The sequence below is a fragment of the Leucoraja erinacea genome, chromosome 10 (assembly GCF_028641065.1).
Source record: "Leucoraja erinacea ecotype New England chromosome 10, Leri_hhj_1, whole genome shotgun sequence".
NCBI lineage: Eukaryota > Metazoa > Chordata > Chondrichthyes > Rajiformes > Rajidae > Leucoraja > Leucoraja erinaceus.
In genome coordinates, this window is record NC_073386.1 from 9,477,637 (window position 1) to 9,505,351 (window position 27,715).

General features: G+C 48.0%; 1 protein-coding gene across 4 annotated transcripts in view; it reads right to left on the reverse strand.

The window, feature by feature from the left end:
- bcar3 (BCAR3 adaptor protein, NSP family member) overlaps positions 1-27,715 on the reverse strand; it is a 148,823-nt gene that overhangs the window by 63,488 nt on the left and 57,620 nt on the right. For all 4 annotated transcript variants that reach the window (XM_055641447.1, XM_055641445.1, XM_055641443.1 and 1 more), the window contains one exon: positions 4,324-4,363. In XM_055641447.1, the coding sequence (XP_055497422.1) occupies positions 4,324-4,363 (40 nt within the window). The remainder of the gene's footprint in view (positions 1-4,323; positions 4,364-27,715) is intronic.

Here is a 27,715-nt window from a genome sequence, read left to right on the forward strand (position 1 = left end):
GATCTTGCTGGGGGTCCACAGCCCCCTCCTCACCTGGCAAACCAGTATATAGTCGCCGAATAATAAAAAAAAGCCGTAGTCATTCAGTGTAGAAACAGTCCCTTCGGCCCACTGAGTCTATGCTGGTCATCGACCACCTGTCTAGACTAATCCCATTGTCTCGCCTATTCCCAGTTATTTATTATTTCCACACTCCCATCAATTCCACAATGATTCTACTATTCGCAATATCTAATTATAATTAGTTATTTCCCAGCCAGACAGACGAAGGCGTGGTGTAGTGAAGTAATTCAGGGAAGCACGAGAGGGCAGAAGTGGTGGAATTCCTTCATTAAACTGCTCCAAGATCACTTCAATGTCCTTTCTTCCCAGTTGCTGTGGTAATCCTTAGTCAGAGGGCAGTTAATCTGTAGAACTCGCTGCCACAGAGGGCTGTGGAGGCCGTCAGTGGGTATTTTTGAGGCAGAGATAGACAAATTCTTGATTAGAACGACTCTCAAAGGTCTAATTGCTCGGTCTGCTTAATTATAAAGTTATTTAATCACCGTAAACAAGCACTTGTTGCTTTTCACCCCTCTTGCCCCTCACGCCGTGGAGAAGCCGGGGAGACTTTGGAACGGCCCCAGAAACGGTTCTGCTGCCCGTGTTTTACCGGCACATCCCAGCTTGCCGTCAGGAAGGGGCCAGTGTGGGTCCCGCACCGACCCCAGGCAAATCCTCAGCCTCACTATGCCAACAGGCAGCACCACTTCAGGTTGTGCAGTGCAGGCCCGACATTGAAATGCCACCACTGACTCACGTAGTTCACAGAGACGGCTCTCCGAATCCCACTGACCCACACAAAGCAGCCCCTTGTCTTCACAAACTCACGCCTCTGTTGACAGATTCAGCTCCCCCAGAACAGCTGATTTGCTGCAGTACGCTGCACGATTCTTTAAAAAAAAACACAGAATGATTCAACTACAAGTGCTCTCAGTGTGGGACCGCACTCGCGTTCTGTCGGATTAAACATATTTCCTTTTTATGTGTACATCTGTGTGTGTGTGTGTGTGTGCGTGTGTGTGTGTGTGTGTGTGTGTGTGTGTGTGTGTGTGTGTGTGTGTGTGCGCGTGTGTATGCATGTGTGTATATGCGTGTGTGTGCGTATATATGCACACACACATATATGCACACACACATATATATATACACACACACACACACCTATTTGTGCGTGCGCGTAAAGACACACATATATGTACACACACACATATATAAATATGTATATGTGGGTATGTATATATGTGTACATGTAATATATACACACACTGAACTTTTTTTCTCTCTCGTTTATTATATTGTTTACAATGCACTTTGTTTATATATTCGGTTGTGCTGCTGCAAGTAAGAATTTCATTGTTCTATCTGGGACATCGGATAATAAAACACTCTTGACTTCAAACCCCGATTCCAGATTTCTGTTCATTCCCCTTACAGTTTGTGGTTTGCTGATTAACCGAGGCTGTGTTGAATGGTAAACCAGCTGGCAAGTCAATAAGTCATAGTCTGAAGACGGGTATCGACCCCCCAAACGTCACCTATTCCTTTTCTCCAGAGATGCTGCCTGACCCGCTGAGTTACTCTAGCATTTTAGTTTTTGTTTTTTTACTTTAGTTTAGTTTAGAGATACAGCGCAGAAACAGACCCTTCGGCCCACCGTGTCTGCACCGACCAGCGATCCCCGCACACTAACACTCTCCTACACCCACTAGGGACAATTTTACATTTACCAAGCCAATTAACCCACAAACCTGTACGTCTTTACAGTGTTGGAGGAAACCGAAGATCTCGGAGAAAAACCCACACAGGTCACGGGGAGAACGTACAAACTCCGTTCAGACAGAACCCGTAGTCGGGATCGAACCCGGGTCACCGGCACTGCATTCGCTGTAAGGCAGCAGCTCTACCGCTGAGCCACCGTGACCGTGTCAATGCAAACCAGCATCTGCAGTTCCTTCCTACAACAAGACTTCATGTATTAACAAGGTGGTGGTTTATAACAAAGATAGACACAAAGTGCTGGAGTAACTCAGGAGGTCAGGCAGCATCGCTGGAGAACATGGATAGATGATGTTTTGGGTTGGGACCTGAAAGAATTAGTTTATTTTTGATATTTTGGATTAAACTTATTCCCTTTATCCTGTATCTATACACTGTGGTTTGACTGTGATCATGTATAGTCTTTCCGCTGACTGATAGCAAGCAGCAAAAAAGCTTCTCACTGTACTAAACTGAACCAAGTCAAACTAACCATTCTGATTTTAGTTAGGTCAGTATATTTTTTTAACATTTTAGACTAAACTTTAATAATTTGGATTTAAGTTAGCGACTGACCCAGCAAGACTTACCAATGTGGGAGAGAGTTCTGAATTTCAATCACCCCCTTGCTCGGGGCAGCTGATAGAGCTGCTGCCTCTCAGCTCCAGTGACCCTGGTTCAATCCTGACCTCTGGTGTGGTTTGTGTGCAGTTTACACACAGTGTATTGGAGTGTGGTGTCTGAAGAAGGTTCCCGACCCAAACATCACCTACGTATGTGGAAACAGGCCCTTTGGCTCAACCTTGCCCACGCCGACCAACACTAGTTTTTAGTTTAGAGATACAGTGAAGAAACAGGCCCTTATGGCTCACCAGGTCCGCGCCGACCAGCGATCCCCGCACATTGACAACTTACATTTCTACAATGTCAATTAACCTACAAACCTGTACGTCTTTGGAGTGTGGGCGGAAAGCGAAGATCTCCGAGAAAACCCACGCGGTCACAGGGAGAACGTACAAACTCCGTACAGACAGACATCACCCGTAGTCGGGATTGAACCCAGATCTCCGATGCTGTAAGCGCTGCAAGGCAGCAACTCTACCACTGCGCCACCGTGCCATACCAAGTCCCACCTGCTTGCATTTGCCCCATATCCCTCCAAACCTGTTCTATCCATGTACCTGTCCAACCCGTTCTTAAACCTTGCAATAGTCCCAGCCTCAACTACCTCCTCCGGCAGCTTGTTCAATACACCCCACCACCCTTTGTGTAAAAAAGTTACCCCGCACCTTTCTATCAAATTTCCCCCCCCATCCATCACCTTAAAACTAGTCTTCTGGTTCTCGATTGCCCTACTCTGGGCAAGAGACTCGGTGTGTTTACGTGATTTTGTATAAGATTTCTATGAGATCGCCCCTCATCCTCCTGCGCTCTGAGCAATCGAGTCCTAGCCTGCTCAACCTGCTCTCCCTGTGGCTCAGGCCCTCGTGTCCTGGTGACATCCTGGTAAATTTCCCCCACACCCTTTGCAATCTGCTCAGAGGCTGGCGGACCCGCTGAGTTACACCAGCGCACTGTGTCTGGCCGATAGTACTCACGCTGATAGATGTTGCATCATCCTCACAAGCAACGTTACGGAATAAACAGCAGCAGGGTGCACATTGCAGCAGGGAACATAGAGGAACGTTCCACACAATGGTCGCCGTTGCTAAACCCAATGTGAATGACTTGCCATCTTGGCACTTAAAAAAAAAAATTAGACCCCGAGAAATAGACACAAAAACTGGAGTAACTCAGCGGGTCAGACAGCATCTCTGTAGAAAAGGAATAGGTGGCGTTTCGGGTCGAGACCCTTCTTCAGACCAGCTGAGATACTCCAGCCTTTTATCTCTATATTCGGTTTGATCCAGCATCTGCAGTTCCTTCCTAGACTCCCACAGAGCAGGTACATCACCACACTCCCTAAAGAGTGAAGCACGGAAACATAGAAAACAGGTGCAGGAGTAGGCGATTTGGCCCCTTGAGCCAGCACCGCCATTCAATATGATCATGGCTGATCATCCAAAATCAGTACCCCGTCCCTGCTTTCTCCCCATATCGCTTGATCCCGCTGGCCCTAAGAGCTATATCTGACTCGCTCTTGAATACATCCAGTGAATTGGCCTCCACTGCCTGCTGTGGCAGAGAATTCCACAGATTCACAACTCTCACTGAGTGAAAAGGTTTTTCCTCATCTCAGTCCTAAATGGCCTACTGCTTATTCTTAAACTGTGACCCCTGGTTCTGGACTCCCCCAAGATCGGGAACATTTTTCCTGCATCTAGCCTATCCAATCCCTTAAGAAATTGATATGTTAATCCCTCAAGAATTTTATATTTTATATGAGGAAACACACATGATATGGGCTCCAGTCAAGAGAAACAAGTCCAGCCATAGCAAGGCGGACAGTCCCTGGCACACACACACACACACACACACAGTACATCGACTAACTATACACACGATAGTCTGGAAGAGGTGCCATACCTTGACGTAATCCAGGGCAAAGTCCGCGATGTGCTTTTGCCTGCGGGAGAGAGAAAGTGTTAGTTACCACTGTATCAGGACGATATGCATGGAAATGCAGCCGTATTAAAGAGCGAAAAGCAACTTCACCTCACATCTGCTAAGACAGATTTGACTGCGCAGCATTGTCAAACAAGACTACAGTGCCCTATGCTTGGATCCATCAAGGAGCACTCTATAATCCAAATATACAAAGGCTTTGGGATATATGGGAACACACACACACATTAACGTGCAACAGCCTGAAAATATACTGGGCTGTTACATAAATATACAATGAATTGTCAGTCGAGGTAAAGCATGTACATAAATGGACAATTTTCCAAAACTATATTGGCCTGCACTTTTAAAGCGCACACAACCTCTTAAAGCATACCAGCATGGTTTCTTGGGAGTTCAATAAAATAAAAATCAATAAAGGGCCTGTCCCACTTCCCGATTTTTTTCAGCGACTGCGAAGGTCAGAGACCGACGCCCTAAAAACCGTCAAGTTGTACGACACGCACGCGTCACCGTCACGTCAAGCTACGACACTCCGCGGCACCGTCACGTCAAGCTACGACACGCACGTGTCACTCCGCCTTCACAACACGAGATAGTTACACCGAACATCACGTTGGAAATGAAATCTACAATAAATCAAAGGACTAATAACTTGTTCATGGATAAGTCGGCGTTTTATATACCCGCGTCCCCCGCAAGACAGCACACGCCAGCATGTGACAGGGCGCACCACATGATAAGATGTCGCCTGGAGATTTTGAACATTCCAAAATCCTGGGGCGGCAGGGAGACACCGTGCATCACTACGTGTCACTACATGCGTCGGTACATGCGCCACATGCAGCACCACATGCCTCGGTACATACTACACGACCACGCCGCGACAACCTTTGTCGCCGAAAATATCGCCCAAGTACAGAGGAGATTTACTAGAATGTTGCCTGGGTTTCAGCAACTAAGTTACAGAGAAAGGTTGAACAAGTTAGGGCTTTATTCTTTGGAGCGCAGAAGGTTAAGGGGGGACTTGATACAGGTTTTTAAAATGATGAGAGGGAAAGACAGAGTTGACGTGGAAAAGCTTTTCCCACTGAGAGTAGGGAAGATTCAAACAAGGGGACATGACATGAGAATTAAGGGACTGAATTTAGGGGTAACATGAGGGGGAACTTCTTTACTCAGAGAGTGGTAGCTGTGTGGAATGAGCTTCCAGTGAAGGTGGTGGAGGCAGGTTCGTTTTTATCATTTAAAAATAAATTGGATAGTTATATGGATGGGAAGGGAATGGAGGGTTATGGTCTGAGCGCAGGTATATGGGACTAGGGGAGGTTATGTGTTCGGCACGGACTAGAAGGGTCGAGATGGCCTGTTTCCGTGCTGTAATTGTTATATGGTTATATGGTTAAGTGGGACATGCCCTTAATGCTTTAACACATGTTGTTATGTAAATGTGCTCATGAAGTTCTTTTTATTGTTGCATATTCATAACATCATAACCATATGGTTTAAAAGCATATTTACGCTCTCACTGTGGGAAGTGATTGGGAAATTTAACTAACAAGATTGAGATGGGAACTCCTCAGTCACGGTCTGGTACATCCAGTTTTCAGATCACGATCTCTAAACGATGCTGTTTTGAAGGAACAGTGATGAGAAATGGAGGCCGTGCAGTTTATGTCATACGGAGGATGACAATGACCAGACCACAGACCCGCTTTTCCCAGCCTCCGGTCCCCGAGTCCGGAAACAGTGGGTTTGTGGGACAAAGAGATCTCACGACAAAACGCTGAAGGGAATCTGGATGGAATGTGTGATAAACGACAAATATAAAAACAAGTGTAGACCACAGACACGTTTGTACGTGTGGTTATTAAACACCTTCCGTGTGTTCCTCCAAAAACGTCTACATCTGATAGGGAAATGATATTCAGTTTACATTTGGCCACAGGAGGGTGGGTGCATTTCCACTCAGTCATGTCCTTGCTTTAGAGGGCAAGTTGCAGTGAATTCCAGTCAAACACCTTGGTCGGCACGGTGGCACAGCGGTAGAGTTGCTGCCTTACAGCGCCAGGGATTCGGATTCCATCCCGGCTACGGGTGGTTTGTCAGTACGGAGTTTGTACGTTCTCCCCTTGACCTGCGTGAGTTTCCTCAGAGATCTTCGGTTTCCTCCCACACTCCAAAGACTTACGGGTTTGTAGATTGATTGGCTTGGTAAATGTAAAAATTGTCCCTAGTGTGTTGTGTGGGACAGCGTTAATGTGCGTGGATCGCTGGTCGGCGCGGGCCGAAGGTCCTGTTTCCGCGCTGTATCTCGAAACTAAACTTGAACAGCAGGTGGAGATTTCCCCATTGTATCTCGGTCCATGCAACAATTACATACCAATACCAACACTGCTGCAACTTGCTCTCCACAGTGTGATGTGTGGCTGGTGCCCTGCCCCCTGCTTCTGTCTCACTGCCAATTTTCAGACATCCACTCAGCAAAACAACCTTGTCAATCTTTTCTGACTTTTGACATTCGCCTGTTCTTACTTTAGACTGTAGAGACACAGTGCAGAAACTGGCCCTTCGGCCCACTGATTCCGTGCCGACCTGTGATCACCCGGTACACTAGCACTGTCCTGCCCTCTAGGGCCAATTTTTCCATTTTTTCACTGAAGCCAAATTCACCTACTAACCTGTACATCTCTGGAGTGTGGGAGGAAACCAGAGCACCCGGAGAAAACCCACGCGGTCACAGGGGGAATGTACAAACTGTGTACACCCGTGGTCAGGATCGAACCCGGGACTCTGACGCTGCAAGGCAGCAACTCTACCGCTTTGCCTGTCTCTGCATTGTATATTTTTTCGTTGTTGGCTGGAGTGGAGGGGAGGGGGGGGTCTAGTGAAGAGACATGTTGGCTGTGCTGGCTGCTGCGTGTTGCATTCCAGCACTGTGCAGTTGCTGTTCCGGAATTAGCCACCGGGAGGCGCGTAAGGAGCAGAGTCCACTGTGGGATTGGAAAGAGGAGGATGATTTTTAGCCTAAAAAACCAACCACAGATTGTTGGCGTAACTCAGCAGGTGAGACAGCATCTCTGAAGAACATGCTTACGTGATGTTTCCTGTCAGGACCCTTTTACACACTCTGAAGATGGTCCGAAAAAAAGGTTTCAATCCACAATATCAGCTACCCATGTTCTCCAGAGATGCTGCCCGACCCATTGAGTTACTCCATCACATTTGTATCTTTCTTTTGTTCACCAGCATCTGCACTTTCTTTGTTTCTAGGTTTCTATTGAGCCTCTTGCATCTGCTTTGCTTTCAATTCGATCATGGTGGCCGCTACCTTGCTTTGCTCTGTGCTATCCCCAAAAACCTTCACCCAATATGCAGATATCTCAGGTGGACACAAAGTGCTGGAGTAACTCAGCGGGTTAAGTGACATCTCTGGAGAGCGTGGATGCAGGAGAATGGAGTTGGAAGGCAGGAGAATGGGGTTAGGAGGGAGAGATAGATCAGCCATGATTGAATTGTAGGGTCGACTTGATGGGCCGAATGGCCTAATGACCATGAATAGGTGATGTTTTGGGTGGGGACCCTTCTACACCGACACGAAACGTCATCTATCCTATTGCTCCAGAGATGCCGTCTGACCCGCTGCGTTACTCCAGCACTTTGTGTCTATCTTTGGTATAAACCAGCATCTGCAGTTCTTTGTTTCTCTGAGCAGCAATCTCACGTCCGGGCCTGCATGCAAGCTGCCTTCCATGTAGCTTTGAGGGGAGTGAAATCGACATTTCCGCCCCTCTCTGGAGGAACATTTGCTTCGGCACGTCCACTGTGAAGAGGCGGGCACCAGAGGGGGGTCATGGGGGGGGGGAGGGGGGGGGGGGGGGGGAAGAGACCACAGCCCACGGCATCGAGGCCAACAGTGAACTGGGTCCTTGGGACCCGTGTGTGTGTAGGAAGCAAGTACTGGTGTTGATTTACACCATAGATAGACACAAACACGCTGCAGAGCTATCCCAGCACTGTGTGTGCTGTTTCCCTTGCTATCTGCTGACTGACATGGATCCACATAGAAACATAGAAAATAGGTGCAGGAGTAGGCCATTCGGCCCTTCGAGCCTGCATCGCCATTCAATATGATCATGGCTGATCATCCAAATCAATATCCCCATACCTGCCTTCTCTCCATACCCCCTGATCCCTTTAGCCACGAGGGCCACATCTAACTCGGTGACACAAAGACACAAAGTGCTGGAGTAACTCAACAGGTCAGGCAGCATCTCTGGAGAGAAGGAATGGGTGACGTTTTTGGGTCTTGACTGCAGTTACTGCAGCGTGTTTGTGTCTATCTATGGTGTAAGTAAATCAGCACCAGTACTTGCTTCCTACACACACACACACACACACACGGGTCCCAAGGACCCGGTTCACTGTTGGCCTCGATGCCGTGGGCTGCGGTCTCTCCCCCCCCCCGTGCCGTGACCCCCTCTGGTGCCCGCCTCTTCACAGTGGACATCCCAGGAATCGTTGTCGGGAGGTCGGGGCTGGGGTCAGGAACACGAGGGCCTTGTAGCCAGAGCGCGGGATGGGTTTACAGACAGGAGTGGAGTGAGGGAGAGCAGGAGACTGGGACAGGGGAGAGTCTGCAGCCAGGAACGGAGTCAGGGTCAGGCATTAGTAACGGTCCACGTGGTAATGTAGAGAGGGAGAGAGACAGAGAGCTGTAGATTCATGTGAAACCTGCAGGAGACAAACGAGCCTGACTCTCCAGGGTAACACTGATGGGTGGATATTATCACAGGCGTGTGCACTGCTAGAAAGGGGCAGTGGGCATGGATCGTGAATAGTCCGGAGCCAACATGGCTTACACTTTAGACTTTGTAGATACAGCGTGGAAACAGGCCCTTCAGCCCATCCAGCCCGTGTCAACCAATTATCGCCCCAGTCACCAACACTATCCTACACACTAGGGACAATTTTACAATTGTTCCAAAGCCAATTAACCTACAAACATGTACATCTTTGGAATGTGGGAGGAAACCGGAGCACCCAGAGAAAACCCACGCGGTCAGAGGGAAAACGTACAAACTCCGTACAGACAGCACCCGTAGTCAGGATCGAACCCGGGTCTCTGGCGCTGTAAGGCAGCAACTCTACCGCTGCGCCACTGTGCCATTTCGCTGGACATTTTTATCCAGAAGCTATTTGGTGCTAAAATTCATTAAGGGCAAGTCACTGAGAGGGCGGTGGAGGCCGGTTGTCCGGATGCTTTCAAGAGAGAACTAGATAGGGCTCTTAAAGATAGCGGAGTCAGGGGGTATGGGGAGAAGGCAGGAACTGGGTGCTGATTGGGGATGATCAGCCATGATCACATTGAATGGCGGTGCTGGTTCAAAGGGCCGAATGGCCTCCTCCTGCACCTATTGTCCATTGTCTATCGAGTTATTACCAAACAAACATACCATTTTGTGAAGCAAGTCGACACGTGACACAAAGCAGTGACTGGTGCCACAACATATCAGAAGTCTTCAAAGGCAAATACACACTCAAAAACTATACTCCTCCCCCTCCAAAGATAAACAACAAATCAATGCAACCATTGACAACCATTCAATTCCACCACCAATTATGCCCATTCATTAGTTTCTTCCGTCCTCTCCCCCAAACAAAGCACCATAAGTTAAGATTAATTTCTCCGCACTATCCATTCCAGAAATTATAATTCCCAGTGATTACGTTAGTGAATATCTTTAGAAGTAATGAAACGCACATCCTGCATCTTACCTCGGTTCAATCACATCATTCTGCATATTTTCTAAACATCAGCTGCAATGCTAACGGGGGTGAATAAAACCAGTTATCTACGACGGCAGTGACAATTGGTCACTGTTGGCAGAATATTGGTAAACAGGAGACACACAACACGATGATTTTCTGCTCCGACTCCTTTTCAACTTTGTGCGTCTGTTCCTGCTCCATCCCGACTTCACTCAGACGCTGAACCTCCTCTACTCTCCCAGCTGAAGCTGGAAAGTCATCTCCTCAGACCGTCCCAATGATGCCATGGCCGTTCCCGCTCCGCCTTGACTGGGCTATGACGCACTGCATCGAACAGCTATCAGAGGGACCAGACCACGTGTGGCGTCACACATGGGATCTCGAATCGTCTTCGCAGTGCAACACTTTCCACCCTCCAGGCATCCAGCTCCATTCAGTGACTCGAAACAACAGACGCCTTGTCGACATCAAACACTTCCCCAAGTCTTGTGTTGCCTTGTCCATGGCAATGGCAGCATCTACAGCAATTGGAATGATTTGTGATGGGCCCCTATGCTGAGCCCCTTGCCTTCCTTCCACTTCAGTTGTGGATGCTTGCAATGACACAGACATTCTCCCGAACTGACCTTTGGTGAGTTTCATTGTCTGCAACTCGTTTTCACCTACAGTAATCCACAGCTAACAATGGCCTCTTCCTTTTACCACCGTTACTTTTTTTGCATATCTTTCATTAATTTGTTCTACATTTCTCACGTCACCGTCGATATCTCTCGTTTCACTTCTCCATGCCTTTCAGTCTGAAGAAGGGTCTCACCCAGAAAATATCACCCAATCTTTTTCCTTCTCTCCAGAGATGCTGCCTGACCTGCTGAATTACTCCAGCATTTTCTGCCTGACTTCAGTATAAACCAGCATCTGCAGTTCCTTTCTACACATTGCGATCACACTGTTCAACCAACGTCCTTCTGATCACAACCATCGTCCTTCTGATACTCTGAACCCAGGCTGTTGAAAGATATCTCACCACGTTGTTAGCTTGCTTGCAGCTGTGCTCCACAGATTCACCTTTCCACAGTGTTGTACCCTTTACAGTAATGTACTCCGTCAGCTGGGAATCACCTTCCCACAGTAATACAAGGTTGTCTTTACACCCCTGCAATGAAGCTTGGGAGATATCTGGCTGGGAGAAAGGCCAGAGGCCCGGATAGAGTGGATGTGGAGAGGATGTTTCCACTAGTGGGAGAGTCTAGGACCAAAGGCTATAGCCTCAGAATAAAAGGACCTACCTTTAGAAAGGAGATGAGGAGGAATTTCTTTAGTCCGAGGTGGTGAATCTGTGGAATTAATTGCCGCCAAAGGCTGTGGAGGTCAAGTCAATGGATTTTTAAAGTTTTTTTTTCTAAGGTGGAGATTGATAAATTCTTGATTAGTACAGGAGTCAGGGGTAATGGGGTGAAGGAGAATGAAAAATAGATCAGGCATGATTGAATGTCGGAGTAGACTTAATGCGCAAATGGCCTAATTCCGCTCCCATGACTCACGAACATGAATGTCTAAACAGTTACAACGGCAAATCCATGGTTTTTAAGTTCATCCATGCAGTCTTTAAATGCCTTCCGGGTTGCATCCATGGGTGACCCATTAAGAATCAATTGCCAGACCAATCTTGGCCAATTCACATGGTTCCTCCCACCTCAAAGTTAGTTTGTAGGTTCTTTAAGTTCATTGAACCATTGTCTCTGAATTAGCACGATGTCACTCTCCATCCTAATGAAGAACTCAACCATATTCTCGTCACTCTTGCCCAAGGGGGCACGTACAACAAGATTGCTAACTAACCCTTCCTCATTACTCAATACCCAATCTAGAATAGCCTGCTCTCTCGTTGGTTCCTCTACTTGTTGGTTCTTTAGAAAACTATCCCGCACACATTCCAAGAAATCGTCTTCCTCAGCACCCCTGCCAATTTGATTCACCCAATCTATATGTAGATTGAAGTCACCCATTATAACCGTTTTACCTTGGTTGCACGCATTTGTAATTTCCTGTTTGATGCCATCCCCAACCCCGCTACTACTGTTAGGTGGCCTGTACACAACTCCCACTAGCGTTTTCTGCCCCTTAGTGTTTCGCAGCTCTACCCATATCGATTCCACATCCTCCAAACTAATGTCCTTTCTTTCTATTGCGTTAATCTGCTCTCTAACCAGCAACGCTACCCCACCTCCTTTCCCTTTCTATCTATCCCTCCTGAATATTGAATATCCCTGGATGTTCAGCCCCCAGCCTTGGTCACCCTGGAGCCATGTCTCCGTGATCCCAACCATATCATAGTCATTAATAGCTATCTGCACATTCAACTCATCCACCTTAAACCATCCTCAGACAACTACAGGTACACACAAAAATGCTGGCGAAACTCAGCGGGTGCAGCAGCATCTATGGAGCGAAGGAAATAGGCAATGCTACGGCCCGAAACGTTGCCTATTTCCTTCACTCCATTGATGCTGCTGCACCCGCTGAGTTTCTCCAGCATTTTTGTGTACCTTCGATTTTCCAGCATCTGCAGTTCCTTCTTAAACACTCAGCCAACCACAACTGGGTAGGTACGGAAAATTGATCAACCTGAGATTTTCACCCGACCCCTTCTGCTCTTCAAGTCTCACCATTTGCAGATTGCCACCACCTTTCGGAGAGAGGTGGGCTTTCCAACCTGCCTTGAATTAAAGTTTGTACCCGATTATTCCTGTTACAGGAAAGACGTCGTCAAGCTGGAAAGGGTGCAGAGAAGATTTGTACCGATGCTGCCAGGACTTGATGGCCTGAGCTATAGGCTGAGCCGTTGAGCAGGCTAGGACTTTATTCCTTGGAGCGCAGGAGGATGAGGGGTGATCTTATAGAGGTGTACAAATCATGAGAGGATCAGATTGGATAAATGCAAAGAGTTCCCCCCCCCCCCCATAGTAGGGAAAACAAGAACCAGAGGACATATGTTTAAGGTGAGGGATGGGGGGGGGGGGAGAAGAGATTTAACAGGAACCTGATGGGTAAATTTTTATTACATAAAGGGTGATATGTGCATGGAACTAGCTGCCAGAGGGGTTTGTTGAGGCATGTACTATCACTATGTTTAGTGATATGTACTATCATATTTAGATAGGTACATGGATAGGACAGGTTTAGAGGGATATGGGCCAAACGCAGGCAGGTGGGACTAGTGTAGATGGGGTATGTTGGTCAGCATGGACAAGTTGGGCCGAATGGCCTGCTCCCATGCCGTACGACTCATTCCATCTACCCCATTAAGTGCCTTAATCATCCTAGAACATTCCTAAATTGTGTAAAATCGTCAAAGATAAGGGTTTAGGCATCAACCTGACCCTTCAGTCCCAGTACGATACTGGAGTTTCTCAGTGGCACCTCCTCCAATATCCATGCCAAGAATGAAATAGAGAACTGCTCCTCAAATTCAGATGGTATAAGCAAGGGCGTCACGGTGGCGCAGCGTTAGAGTTGCTGCCTTGCAGTGCCAGAGACCCAGGTTCGATCCCCACTACGGGTGCTGTCTGTACGGAGTTTGTACGTTCTCCCCATGACCGCATGGTTTTTCTCCGAGATCTTCAAGTTCAAATTTATTTGTCACATGCACCTTTGGTTTCATCCCAACTCCCATACTCCAAGGACGCACAAGTTTGTAGGTTAATTGGCTTGGTATAATCTAAATGTAAATAAGTGTGTGTGTGTGTGTGTGTGTGTGTGTGTGTTTTGTGTGTGTACGTGTGTGTGTTGTGTGTATCCCTGTGTGTGTGTCCACAGATGTGTGATTTGTGTGTGTGTGTGTGTGTGTGTGTGGTGTGTGTGTGTGTGTGTGTGTGTGAATGTGTGCCACAATGTTAATGTGCGGGGAGCACTAGTTGGTGCGGACACGGTGGGCCAAAAGTCCTGTATCTCTAAACTAAACAAAATATCACGGGCAGGGCCTGCATTTATTCCCCAAATGGCCCTGAGAGGGGGCGAGCTGCCATCTTGGACCACTGTAGTTTAGAGATACAGCGTGGAAACTGCCAGAGGAGGCTGTTGAGGCAAGATCTATAACAACATTTAAAAGACGTTTGAACAGCTACATGAATCGGAACGGTTTAAAGGGAAAAAATAAACACAAATTGCTGGAGTAACTCAGCAGGTCGGGAATCCTCTCTGGAGAACATGGATAGGTGACGTTTGGGTTCATGACAGATTCAGACTAATCTTTAGAGGGAATGCGTAGGAAGGAAATGCAGATGCTGGTTTACACTGAAGATAGATGCAAAATGCTGGAGTAACTCAGCGGGTCAGGCAGCATCTCTGGAGAGAAGGAATGGACGGGTGATATTTTGGGTCGAAACCCTTCTTCAGTCTGAGGGTCAGGGAGAGGGAAACTAGAGATATGGGTGGGTAAGGTGTGAAAATGACAGATCAAAGCTGACAATGCAAACAAGGAAACGTAGAGTGTTCATTGTCGGCTGAGGGGAAAGTGACAACCTGGCAAACAGTAAAATAAATAAACAGTAAAATTGGAGGAACAGCACCTCATGCTTCACTTGGGCAGCATACAACCCATTGATTTTGCTAACTTCAAGTAGCCCTCGCTTTCCCCCCCTCTCTCTCTCTCCCCTACCCTAGTTCTCAGACTAGTTTCTCTGCCCTACAGATTAATATTACTGTTTGTTTGCCTCATTGTCATAGGTTTGTGAAGATTTAATAGGAATCTGAGGGGTAACTCTTTCACACAAAGGGTGGTGGATGTATGGAACAAGCTGCCAGAAGAGATAGTTGAGGCAGGGACTATTGCAACATTTAAGATACAATTAGACACGTACATGGATAGGACAGATTTGGAGGGATATGGGTCAAACGTAGGCAGGTGGGACTAGTGTAGATGGGACATATTGGTCGGTGTGGGTAAGTTGGGCCGAAGGGCCTGTTTCCACACTGTATCACTCTATGAACAGGCTGTTTGGACTTTGTTTCAACATCTCATTCAAGAGGGAGCTCCTTTAGCAGCGAGCCAGTCCCTTGGTGCCTGACCTAGTTATGTGCTCACAGAACAGGTAGAGTTTTGGCTCTGCCGCTGAGAGTCCTGTTACTGCGCCGCCCTCTCGAACTCACCCGAAGAACGACAGAACAGCTGCAGTGTTACAAACCACAACAGTTGGAGGCCGGGCGCACAGCTTGGGTAAATGTCACGCCGGGAACATTGCTTCCGCACGGCACCAGGCACACATGGGGAGGAATAACAGGTGTCGACAGGAACCCTCTCCGCTAACACCTGTCTGGTCCAGGGGTGGATGGCCGTGAATCAAAGCGTCACTGCCAAACCACGGGCTGTCAAAAGCGTGACCTACTTAATGCTGAACGGAAGCGCCTCTGTTTGTTCGACCAGTGAATTAATGACCTGCCCTGATCACGGGCGAGGCTGGTTATGAAATATAAAACACGTTCTCTCAATAGATGGCATGGCATACAAAACTAAACAGGGAGTTTAATACCTTGATTAGTACGGGTGTCAGAGGTTATGGGGGAGAAGGCAGGAGAATGGGGTTAGGAGGGAGAAATAGATTGGCCAGGATTGAATGGCGGAGTAGGCTTGATGGGCCGAATGGCCTAATTCTACTATCACTTATGAGGAACCCAGAAAGAGAACAAAAGGGAGTCCCTGATCACGGGGGCGGGGGGGGGGAATCCACCAGCCTCTGCCGAGACCATCTGGCATTTCTCACCCCTCGGCAACACGGCTTCAGGATAGAGTGGATTTGGAGAGGATGTTTCCACTAGTGGGAGTTCCTGGATAGAGTGGATGTGGAGAAGATGTTTCCACTAGTGAGAGTCGAGGACCAGAGGCCATAGCCTCAGAATTAAAGGATGTGCCTTTAGGAAGGAGTTGAGGAGGAATTTTTTTAGTCAGAGGGTGGTGAATCTGTGGAATTCATTGCCACAGGTGGCTGTGGAGGCCAAGTGAATGGTTTTATTTAAGGCAGAGATAGAAAGATTCTTCATTAGTACGGATGTCAGGGGTAATGGGAGAAGGCAGGAGAATTGGGTTGTGATAGGATAGGGAAAGATAGATCAGCCGTGATTGAATGGTGGAGTAGACTTGATGGGCCAAATGGCCTAATTCTGCTCCTATCACTAGTGAAGCTAACTTCCCCGAGCAAGCCGTTCGTAGACTGCCTGGAGAGGAGAGAAAAGGTTGTGCCGTCTGGCTTATTGTGGGTTGGTTTGTGGGTTAAGCATGGGACTGAATACCGATGAGAATGCAAGCTCATGCAGGAGAAACAAACCCCAAGGATTAGACTAGTCACTCTTCCCGACTGACTGTCCTCTTCCAACATACAACCATTTTCTTCTCTTCTGTGATGTTGCAAATATGAGGAGACACAAGGAACTGCAGATGCTGGATTCTTGAGTTTAAAAAAACCCCAAAGTGCTGGAGTAACTCAGCGGGTGAGGCATCAACTCCGGGGGACATGGGCAGGTGACGTTTTTGGCAAGATCCTTCTTCAATCCCCGGATATGCTGCCTGGCCCGCTGAGTTACTCCAGCACTTTTTTTTGTAAACCCGCATCTGCAGTTCCTCGTCTCGACACTTCCTTTACCAGCTCATTCCATGTACGCACCATCCTCTGTGTGAAAAAGCTGCCCTTTAGGTTCCTATTAAATCTTTCCCCTCTCACCTTAAATCTTTGTGCTCTGGCTCAAGATTTCCTAACCCTGGTAAAAAGACTTTGTGCTTTCACCCTATCTATAGCCCTCAATGATTTTAGACTCTAATCTTGTAGACGTGTATAAGTCATACAGCTTGTAAACAGGCCCTTTGGCCCAACTAGCCCAAGCACACTAGTCCCACCTGCCTGCTTTTTGCCCATATCCCTCTAAAGCTACCCTACCCTACTTAACCTGTCCAAATGTTTGTTAAGCATTGAGATACCAGTCTCATCTACTTCCTCTGGCAGTTTGTTCTATACACCTGCCAGCCTTTGTGTGAAGAAAAAAAAAATTACCCCTCAGATTCCCCCCTCACCTTAAACTGTCCTCTGGTCCTCAAATCCCCTACTCTAGGCAAAAGACTCTGTGCATTTAACCGATCTATTCCTCTCAAGATTCTGTACACCTCACCCTGCTGTACTCCAAGCAATAAAGCACCAGCCTGCTGAACCTCTCCCTATAGGCTAGATGCAGGAAGATTGTTCCCAATGTTGGGGAAGTCCAGGACAAGGGGTCACAGTTTAAGGATAAGGGGGAAATCCTTTAGGACCGAGATGAGAAAAACATTTTTCACACAGAGAGTGGTGAATCTCTGGAATTCTCTGCCACAGAAGGTAGTCGAGGCCAGTTCATTGGCTATATTTAAGAGGGAGTTCGATGTGGCCCTTGTGGCTAAAGGGATCAGGGGGTATGGAGAGAAGGCAGGTACAGGATACTGAGTTGGATGATCAGCCATGATCATATTGAATGGCGGTGCAGGCTCAAAGGGCCGAATGGCCTACTCCTGCACCTACTTTCTATGTTTCTATGTATAGCTCAGCCCCTCAAGTCCTGTCAATATACTTCTCCGAAACCTTTCAATCTTGACAACTTGGTTCTTGGTTTCTTGGTCCTCCAAAATCTTGCAAATGGAATTTAAACTGGAGGTGGTTTCGTATTTTTCGTATAACATGGTGACCAAACTGAACACAATTCTAAGCGTGGCCTCACCAACGTCTTGTGTAACTGTAACATGACCTCCCAAATCTCTACTCCATACTCCGACTGATGAAGGCCAAAAAAACGATCAGCCTCCTATGTTTTGAGGAACAAAGTCCAAACTTGTCCAACCTCTCCCAATAGCTCAGTCCCTCGAGTCCTGGCAACATCCTCATACGTTTGCTCTGCATTCTTTCCAATACCAGGGTGACCAAGACTGAACATAATACTGTTAGTTGGCTGTTTGACTGCATTAGGAGGAGTTGCATAACTGCAAGTTGAAACTGCTGCTTTGACGCAAGATCTTTCAGAACAATCCCGGTTATGATCGGTGATAATGGGGGGAATGTCAGGAGCATGAGCTAAACTGCAGGCAACAAAAAGGACCGGTGCATTGCTGTCGTTCACATTACGCACGGACCGCCTTTCGGATTTCACCAATCGCTAACCAAAAATTAAGAGATAAGGAAGAAAGTCCACTCTTACTCCATTAATGAGGAAAACTAACAATCAACACAAAAATTAACTTGCAAAAACAAGGAACTGCAGGTGCTGGTTTATACCAAAGAAGGACACAAAGTGCTGGAGCAATTCAGCGGATCAGGCAGCATCTCTGGAGACAAAGGACAGGTAACATGTCGGGTCGGGACCCTTCTTCATTCTGAAAGTAGGTGAAGAAAGGTCCCGGCCCAAAACGTTACCCATTCTTTGTCTCAAGTGATGCTGCCTGACCCACAAAAATTACCATCTTCACCGCCTTTGGAAGAATTGTAGAGGCTGGAAAGGGTGCAGGGAACATTTACAAGGATGTTGCCAGGATTCAAAGGCCTGAGCTATAGGTAGAGCTATTGGGCAGGTGAGGACTATTCATTGGAGCGCAGGAGGTTGAAGAGAGATCTTATAGATGTGAATGAAATCGTACGATGAACAGATTGGGTGAATGCCCAGGGTAGTGGAATCAAGAACCAGAGGATATACGTTTAAGGTGAGCGAGCGAGAGGAAAGATTTAATAGGAACCCGAGGGGCAATGTTCTTTGACACAGTGAGTGATGGGTAGAGGGGAAACAGCTGCTACAGGTGGTAGTTGAGGCAGGTTCTATCACAGCATTTAAAAGACATTTGGACATGTACATGGAAAGGAAAGGGTTAAAGAGATATGGGACAAACTTAAGCAAACGGGTAGGAAGGATTCACAGGTGTTGGTTTACACCAAATGCTGGAGTAACTCAGCAGGTCAGGCAGGATCTCTGGAGAACAGAAACAGGTGACGTTTTGGGTCAATACCCTTCTTCGGACTGAGCAGACAGCTTAGACAGAGCATTTTTTGGCCAAACGGACAGGTTAGGCCAAATGTTCTGTTTCCGTGTTGTAGGTCTCCGTGACTCAGTGGCAGCAACTTAATTTCCTGCGTGGGGTTTGTAGCCCTTGATGAAACGTCGCTTCTGATGTGCACCAGGATGTCACTATAGTAATGCCAGCCTGGAATCTACACATCACCTAACTAACCCCCTCACCCCCCCCCCCCCCCAAACCCCCCCCCCCCCCCCCCCCCTCCCTACCTACCCTCTACTTCCACTGAAGAGGAGACCCGAGTTTCCCGACCCCTGAGACCATCATTTTTGGTAAATGAGACACAGAACTCATTGTCACAGGGAGGTGGTACAATGGAACCCACAGTAAAGGTCCTGTCCCACTTGGCCGTCATTTGTGCATTATTTACTCGTCATATGTAAAATAGGTCGACGTGTCGTGATGCGCGATGTCGCGCGCAAATCACGCGTCAGCCGTCTGGTGCACGTGACCTCATTAGAATACCCTGCGGCGTTGACGCAAGGACATTGCCGCACGGCGATGTAACCACGCTTCACCACGCGATACACGCGAGACGTTGGGACGCCAGCGTACGATGCCAATGCATCAGCTTGCGTGCGCAATACGTTACGCAGGTGGCAAGCGAGGATTTTGTTCCTGTACTAAATCCTGGAGCATCGTGCGACACCGCATACAATTCCACGCCTCACCATGCACAACGCATGCGCACCCCTCGCATCACAACGCATCGACCTAATTTACATATAACGCATAAATGAGGCGCAAATGACGGCCATGTGGGACAGGCCCTTAAGTCACTGTACATTCCATCCCAGCCTGCAACCTGTGCATCATTCGATACGTTCAGGAAATAGATTTTAGTTTGGTTTAGCGACGTGGCGCGGAAACAGGCCCTTCGGCCCACCAGGTCCATGCCGACCAGCGATCCCCATGCACTAACGCTATTCTGCAAACTGTTGACAATTTACAATCTTTGCCGAAGCCAATCAGCCTGCTAAACCTGTACGTCTTTGGAGCGTGGGAGGAAACCGCAGCACCCGGGGAAAACCCAAGCGGCCACGGGGAGAACGTTCAGTACTATCTCCGTACAGACAGCACCCGTTGTCAGGATGGAACCCGGGTCTCTGGCGCTGTAAGGCAGCGACTCCACCGCTGTGCCACCGTGCAGCGCCAAATAGTTTGATCTGGCAGCGAGTCCATTAATCTAAAAACCAAAGTGCAGCACTTCAGAACAAGACTTTGAACAGCAGCTCCCCTCTCACCCCCCCGCCCCCTCAGGCACACTAATCTCGCTGTCACGGTGGTAGGTTATCTGGAGAAGAGAAAACTCACTCCATTACTCACAGTAACATTCCTCCTCCCTGATAACATCTGCACATCAAGCTAAATATTTCATCTTGGCAACGAGTAATCTCTCACAACAGGGACGGTTTCACACAACCTACCGAAAGCACATTCAACAAAAGCAACTGCACCTATTTATAATTCACTTTTAAGTACAATTTAATTTTCACAGTCCCATGCATCACATGAACAAGGAACAAATGCATTTTACATCTACTTTGGGCTTTAACTGTTAACTCACACATGTTCTGTGTTAATCTCAGTCCATTAGCCACCTCAGCGGCATCCATGTTTGAGGTTGCCTAGTAACCAGTGCTCCGGTGGCATAAGGTTCATCTGTTAGGCCCAATTTATAAGATCATGTGATAGGAGCAGAATTAGGCCATTCGGCCCATCAAGGCTACTACGCCATTCAATCATGGCTGATAAATCTCTTCCTCCAAACCCCATTCTCCTGCCTTCTCCCCATAACCCTTGACACCAGTACTAATCAAAAATCTCGGCCTTAAAAATATCCATTCACTTGGCCTCCACAGCCTTCAGTGGCAAAGAATTCCACAGATTCACCACCCTCCGACTAAAGAAATTCCTCCTCTTCTCCTTCGTAAAGGAACGTCCTTTACTTTTGAGGCTATGCCCTCTAGACCTCGACTCTCCCACTAGTGGAAACATCCTCTCCACATCCACTCTATCCAAGCCTTTCATTATTCAGTAATTTTCAATGAGGTTCCCCCTCATCCTTCTAAACTCCAGCGAGTACAGGCCCAGTGCCGTCAAACGCTCATCATATTTTAACCAACACATTCCTGGGATTACTCCCACCCGGCACCTCTTCCCCCCCCCCCCCCCTCCTCCACCCCCCACCCCCTCCCCCCCCCCCTCTCCATCCAACCTCCTGGTGATTAGAACTAGTAAATAAATGAAGTATGATGCCATCTGACTTCCGGATTCAGTATTGGGAAAGATCGGACATTGAGCCCAGGTTGGTACCTTATCTTTTATGGGACAAGTTAACTGGGAAAATCGAGACAGGGGGACAAAGGGTGAGAGTGGCAGAGTGCAAGGTCAGAGTGAAAGGGAGTATAGAAAGGGTGTGAAGGTCACTATGGGAGAATGTCACTTGGTAGTTTGAATTCAGAACTAGCTTACTCATAGAAGGTAGTGAGTCGTGGCAGAAAGGTGTCATTCTAGATAGGGGTCTGGGATCAGCGGCATTCCACAGGGATTTATACGACTGTCTTGGACATGAAAGTAGATACAATGTGCTGGAATAACTCATCAGGCAGCATCTCTGGAGAACATGGATAGTTGACACTTTGGACTGGTCTGAAGAAAGATACCGACCCGAAACATCACCTATCCGTGTCCCCCATAGATGCTGCCTGACCTGCTGAGTTACTCCTGCACTCCGTGTCATTTTTGTAAACCTGCTTCTGCAGTTCCTTGTTTCTATATTTGGGCATAAATGTAAAAGGCTCAGAGAGCAAGTTTGCAGATGACATTGCAGTGGAGAAATCTGTCAAAGGATACAACAGGATGTAGATCAGTTACTCATATGGGCAGAGAAATGGCAGATGGAGTTTAATCCAGGTGTGAAATGTGTTACAATTTGGGCAGCCGAAGGCAAGGAGAAAGTATACAAGTAGAATAAAGTAGTAAATAAACCCGGGTCTCCAGCGTTGCATTCGCCGCTGCGCCACCGTGACCGCCCTGACCTTTGCTCCTGACCTTTTTTAAGACTCACTTTGGCGACAAGATTTTCCAAGTAGATCATTGCGCAAAGAATGCTGTCAGCCCAACAATCAAACCTGCAAAAACCTGCCACAGGTAAAGATAAAATATCAGCACTCGTAAACAAACTGTTCCCATCTTAACATCTTAGCCAGATAACGCTGCAATTGACTTGCATTTTTCACAGGCTGGTTTAGAGTGTTCAGTGTTCACACTATATGTCAACCATCTCCAGAACAAAGTAGCCAAAGGCAGTTTGGGCAACGGCTTTGCAGGGGCACCTGTATTCCACCCGCTGGGGTAACTCCCAGATTCACGTTCACAAGTTATAGGAGTAGAATCACTGCTCGACACCTCGCTGCACCCGCTCTGCTGGACAACCTCTCTCCTCCCTCACCGCTGGATGCTCTCTCCACCTGCACCTGCACCGCTGGACACCTCTCTGCACCCTCACCATCATGCTCAAATACTCAACTCTGCAAATGACTGGTTTCTTCAACAACCACATCCCATCCTGCATCCAGGTCATTAAACAGCTTGGACTTCTGCGTCGACCCCGTTTCATCCACAGATGCTCTCGGCACAGGCTTGTTTACTTCAACCACGGACATTCCATTCCATCATCTGCTCACTACCACGCTCTGCCCCCCCTCACTCGCGTCACCCCCCATCCCAGCTGACCGCACGCACTGCCAACCGGGACAACCTCAGATCTCTCCAGCCTGCTCCCATCCCTCCACCCTCTCATAATGCCAACTTTGCCCTCCTCAACACCAGGTCGCTCAACAACAAAGCCCTTGCCCTCCATGAACTAATCCTTGACAACACTCTGGACTTCCTTCTGCTCACTGAGACCTGGCAACAACCCAATGTCTTCTTCTCCTTCAATGAAACATCCCCACCTGGATTTAATTACATTGCCAAGCCCCGCCCCTCCCGCCATGGAGGTGGCCTCGCTGTTATTTTCAACCTGAATTTTCGTATCACTGAACTCACCCTCCCCCCAGTAGCATCATTTGAATTCCTCGCCTTCAAAGCCCTTTCCTCCATGACAGTCATCCTCATTTACAGGCCACCTAAACCAAACCCCTCCTTCCTATCTGACTTCACTGAACTCCTCACACTTGCCTCATCCCTCTCCCCACGTCTGCTGCTACTTGGTGACTTAAATATTCACATGGACTCCCCCACCTGCAAGCTCGCATCTGAATTCGCCTTTTTACTTGACAATTTCTCTCTCACTCAGCACGTCACCTTTCCCACCCATGACAAAGGTCACATCCTTGACCTGGTCTGCTCCACAAATCAACCGGTACTCGACCTCCATCCTTGCCTCTTCCCCCTCTCTGATCATAAGCTTATACGGTTCACCATCCCTTCTCCGACATCTCGCCCCCGCTTCTTCCGAGAAATCACCTTCCGTAATCTAAAATCCATTGATCCCCACCATCTCTCTGACCTGCTCTCCACCACTCTCCCCCTGGACTCAACCCTCATCTCACCTGATGATCTCACAAACCATCTCAACTCCACCTTGTCTACCTCCCTTAACATTATGGCCCACCTCAAAACAAGAACCGTAACTTTGAACACATCTTCACCCTGGTACACACCTTCACTTCGTAAACTGAAACGGACTGGTCGCCGACTTGAACGACTCACAAAGAAATCATCTCTCACAGTCCACCTTGAAGCTTACAAACTCCACCTCACTGACTACAAAGATGCCCTCATTGCTGCAAAATCTGCCTACCTCTCCTCCATATTCACCGATCCCTGCCTAAACCACAGAACCCTCTTCTCCACAGTGGGCAACCTCCTCAAGCCTCGAGCCAACACTCTCCCTACCTCTACTCCGGATCTCTGCAACTCATTCCTCCACTTTTTCGCTGATAAAATCAGCACCATCTATCAATCTTTATCCCCTGTACCCGACTCCCCAGCATCTACTCCACCACCTACCAAGGCCCCTCCTTTCAACATCTCCACTGACCTCCTTACCCCTCCTCCACACTGCTTCCTCTCCCAGTTTGACCTGGTCACCCCTATTGAAATCTCCAAACTCATCAGCTCTTCCAAACCCACTACCTGCTCCCTCGACCCTCTCCCCCCTCCCCTGCTGAAGTCCTGCCTCCCCGTTCTCTGCCCCTACCTCACTAATCTCTTCAACTCCTCATTGTCCCAAGGAATTGTCCCCTCCGCTTTCAAAACTGCTGCTGTCACACCAATCTTAAAGAAACCTGGTCTTGATCCCTCCTCTCTCATTAACTACCGCCCAATCTCAAACCTCCCCTTTCTTTCAAAAACCCTGGAACGTATCGTTGCGTCGCAACTTCATTCCCACCTCCTTGCATATAACCTACTTGAACCCCTCCACCATCTGGCCCCCCCATACCTCACTGACCTCCTCTCCCCCTACCAACCCTCACGGTCCCTCAGATCCACATCAGCCGGTCTCCTCTCCATCCACAAGTCCAACCTCCGCAGTTTTGGGGACAGAGCCTTTTCCAGGGCAGCTCCCAGGCTCTGGAACTCCCTCCCCCAACTGATCCGCAATTCCATGTCCCTCACCATCTTCCAGTCCCGCCTCAAGACCCATCTCTTCACCTCTGCCTATCCTTAGCCCCACGACCCCCTCCCTTTTCATCTGTGCATTAATTGCCTCATATTGTGTTTTGAATTGAATTCTTCTTTACTTTGTGTACTAGTCATGTCTCTACTATTTATTTCATTCCCCTTACATGTTTTTCCTCTACCTGCTAAATTTTTGTAAGGTGTCCTTGAGACTCTTGAAAGGCGCCCATAAATAAAATGTATTATTATTATTATTATTAGAATCAGGCCGCTTGGCCCATCAAGTCCACTCCGTCATTCAATCATGGCTGATCTCTGCCTCCCAATCCCATTTTCCTGCCTTCTCCCTACAACAATGTTGGGGGAGCCCAGAACCAGGGGCCACAGTTTAAGAATAAGGAGTAAGCCATTTAGAACGGAGACGATGAAACACTTTTTCTCACAGAGAGTGGTGAGTCTGCGGAATTCTCTGCCTCAGAGGGAGGTGGAGGCATGTTCTCTGGATGCTTTCAAGAGTAGCAGAGTCAGGGAATATGGGGAGAAAGCAGGAACGGGGTACTGATTGTGGATGATCAGCCATGATCACATTGAATGGTGGTGCTGGATCGAAGGGCCGAATGGCCAGCTCCTGCACCTATTGTCTATTGTCTAACCCTTGACACCCGTTCTAATCAAGAATTTGTCTTATCTCTGCCTTAAAAATATCTACCAGCTTGGTCTCCACAGCACTCTGTGGCAATGAGTTCCCCAGATTAACTACCCTCTGACAGAAGAAGTTCCTCCTCAACTCCTCACTAAAAGAGCGCCTTTCAAATTCTAAGGCTATGGCCTCTGGTTCCAGAATCTCTCACCAATGGAAACATCCTTTCCACATCCACCCTCTCTACGCCTTTCATTATTCTGTAAGTTTCAATGAGGTCCCCTCTCAACCTACTAAACTCGATCGAGGAGAGGCCCAGTGCTGTCAAACGCTCATCATATGCGAACCCACGCATTCCTGGAATCATTCTTGTAAACCTCCTCTGGACCCTCTCCAGAGCCAGCACACCCTTCCTCAGATATGTGGCCCAAATTTGCTCACGGTACTCCAAATGCGGTCTGACCTGCACCTTAGAGCCTCAACATTACATTTCTATTCCTGTCGCTGCCCGTCATTCCCCACTCTGACCTCCTGTCGCAGCCTCTTGCACTGCTACAGTGAGGCCAAATGCATGCTTGAGGCACAGTACTTTATCTTCCACCTTGAATCATTGCAGCCTTCAAGATTCAATACCGAAGTAAAAATTCCAACAACCTGCTCCCTCTGCATCAAAACTGATCACTTCCACAGTCAGTCATCCATTTTAGTCTTATATCAAGGAGCCTTTATTGCATAATCACAGTTGCAAAGTACTGCATAGCTCAAATGCTTGTGCAGTTTGCAAACATCAACCATCTAATTGCAACATTATCATCCATATGCACGACGCATTTGAGACCCAACAGCGACCAGCGCTCACAGAAGGCCTGACAATCTCCTCCCAGCTGTTATCAGGCAACGGAATCATCCCACCACAACCAGGGAGCAGCGCTGAACTGCTATCTCTCTCTCTTTGGTGACCCTCGGACTGTCCTTGATCGGACTTTGCTGGCTTTACCTTGCACTAAACGTTATTCCCTTATCAAGTATCTATACACTGCAGGTACACAAAAATGCTGGAGAAACTCAGCGGGTGCAGCAGCATATAACCATATAACAATTACAGCACGGAAACAGGCCATCTCGGCCCTTCAAGTCCGTGCCGAACACTCACTTTCCCCTAGTCCCATCTACCTGCACTCAGACCATAACCCTCCATTCCTTTCCCATCCATATACCTATCCAATTTATTTTTAAATGATAAAATCGAACCTGCCTCAACCACTTCCACTGGAAGCTCATTCCACACAGCTACCACTCTCCGAGTAAAGAGGTTCCCCCTCGTGTTACCCCTAAACTTCTGTCCCTTAATTCTCAAGTCATGTCCTCTTGTTTGAATCTTCCCTACTCTCAATGGGAAAACCTTGTCCACGTCAATTCTGTCTATCCCTCTCATCCCTATCCCTATCAAGTCCCCCCCCCTTAATCTTCTGCGCTCCAAAGAATAAAGACCTAACTTGATCAACCTATGGAGCGAAGGAAATAGGCAACGTTTCGGCCCGAAACGTTGCCCATTTCCTTCGCTCCATAGATGCTGCTGCACCCGCTGAGTTTCTCCAGCATTTTTGTGTACCTTCGATTTTCCAGCATCTGCAGTTCCTTCTTAAATACATCTATACACTGCAAATGGCTCGACTGAAATCATGCCTTGTCTTTCTGCTGACTGGCTAGCACGCAACAGAAAGCTTTTCACTGCACCCGTGACAATAAACTAAACTCTTAAGTCCTTGTGGACACCGCATGTTCCCTCTCCAGGCACAGGTGGGCATGGACATGGGCCTGGATGAGGGGCAGGCAGTGGATGCGGGCAGAAGCCAGACTGCCCGCTGCCTGGATCCTGCGAAAGGTGTCAGGCGATCATGTGTGACTTTGGCAAAAGTTCTTTCTAGTTGGACGTGTTGGACATTTCCCACGGCCCTGCATTCCACGACTATCTAAACCCTCTGGTCAGACTTGTCTCTAAGAGCCACAATCAACCCATCAATCACCCCTTGGCAATCCTACCTCATCCTTTGACAGACACTCCCTCCAGTCTCTCCATCCTCTGCCTCCCTCGGGTGGAGAGGGTCAGTGTACGGGGTGGTTCATAAGCTCTCGGAGCAGAATTAGGCCATTCGGCCCATCATTATGCCATTCAACCATGGCTGATAGAGTGATGGAGCATGGAAACAGGCCCTTCTGCCCAACTTGCCCAGACC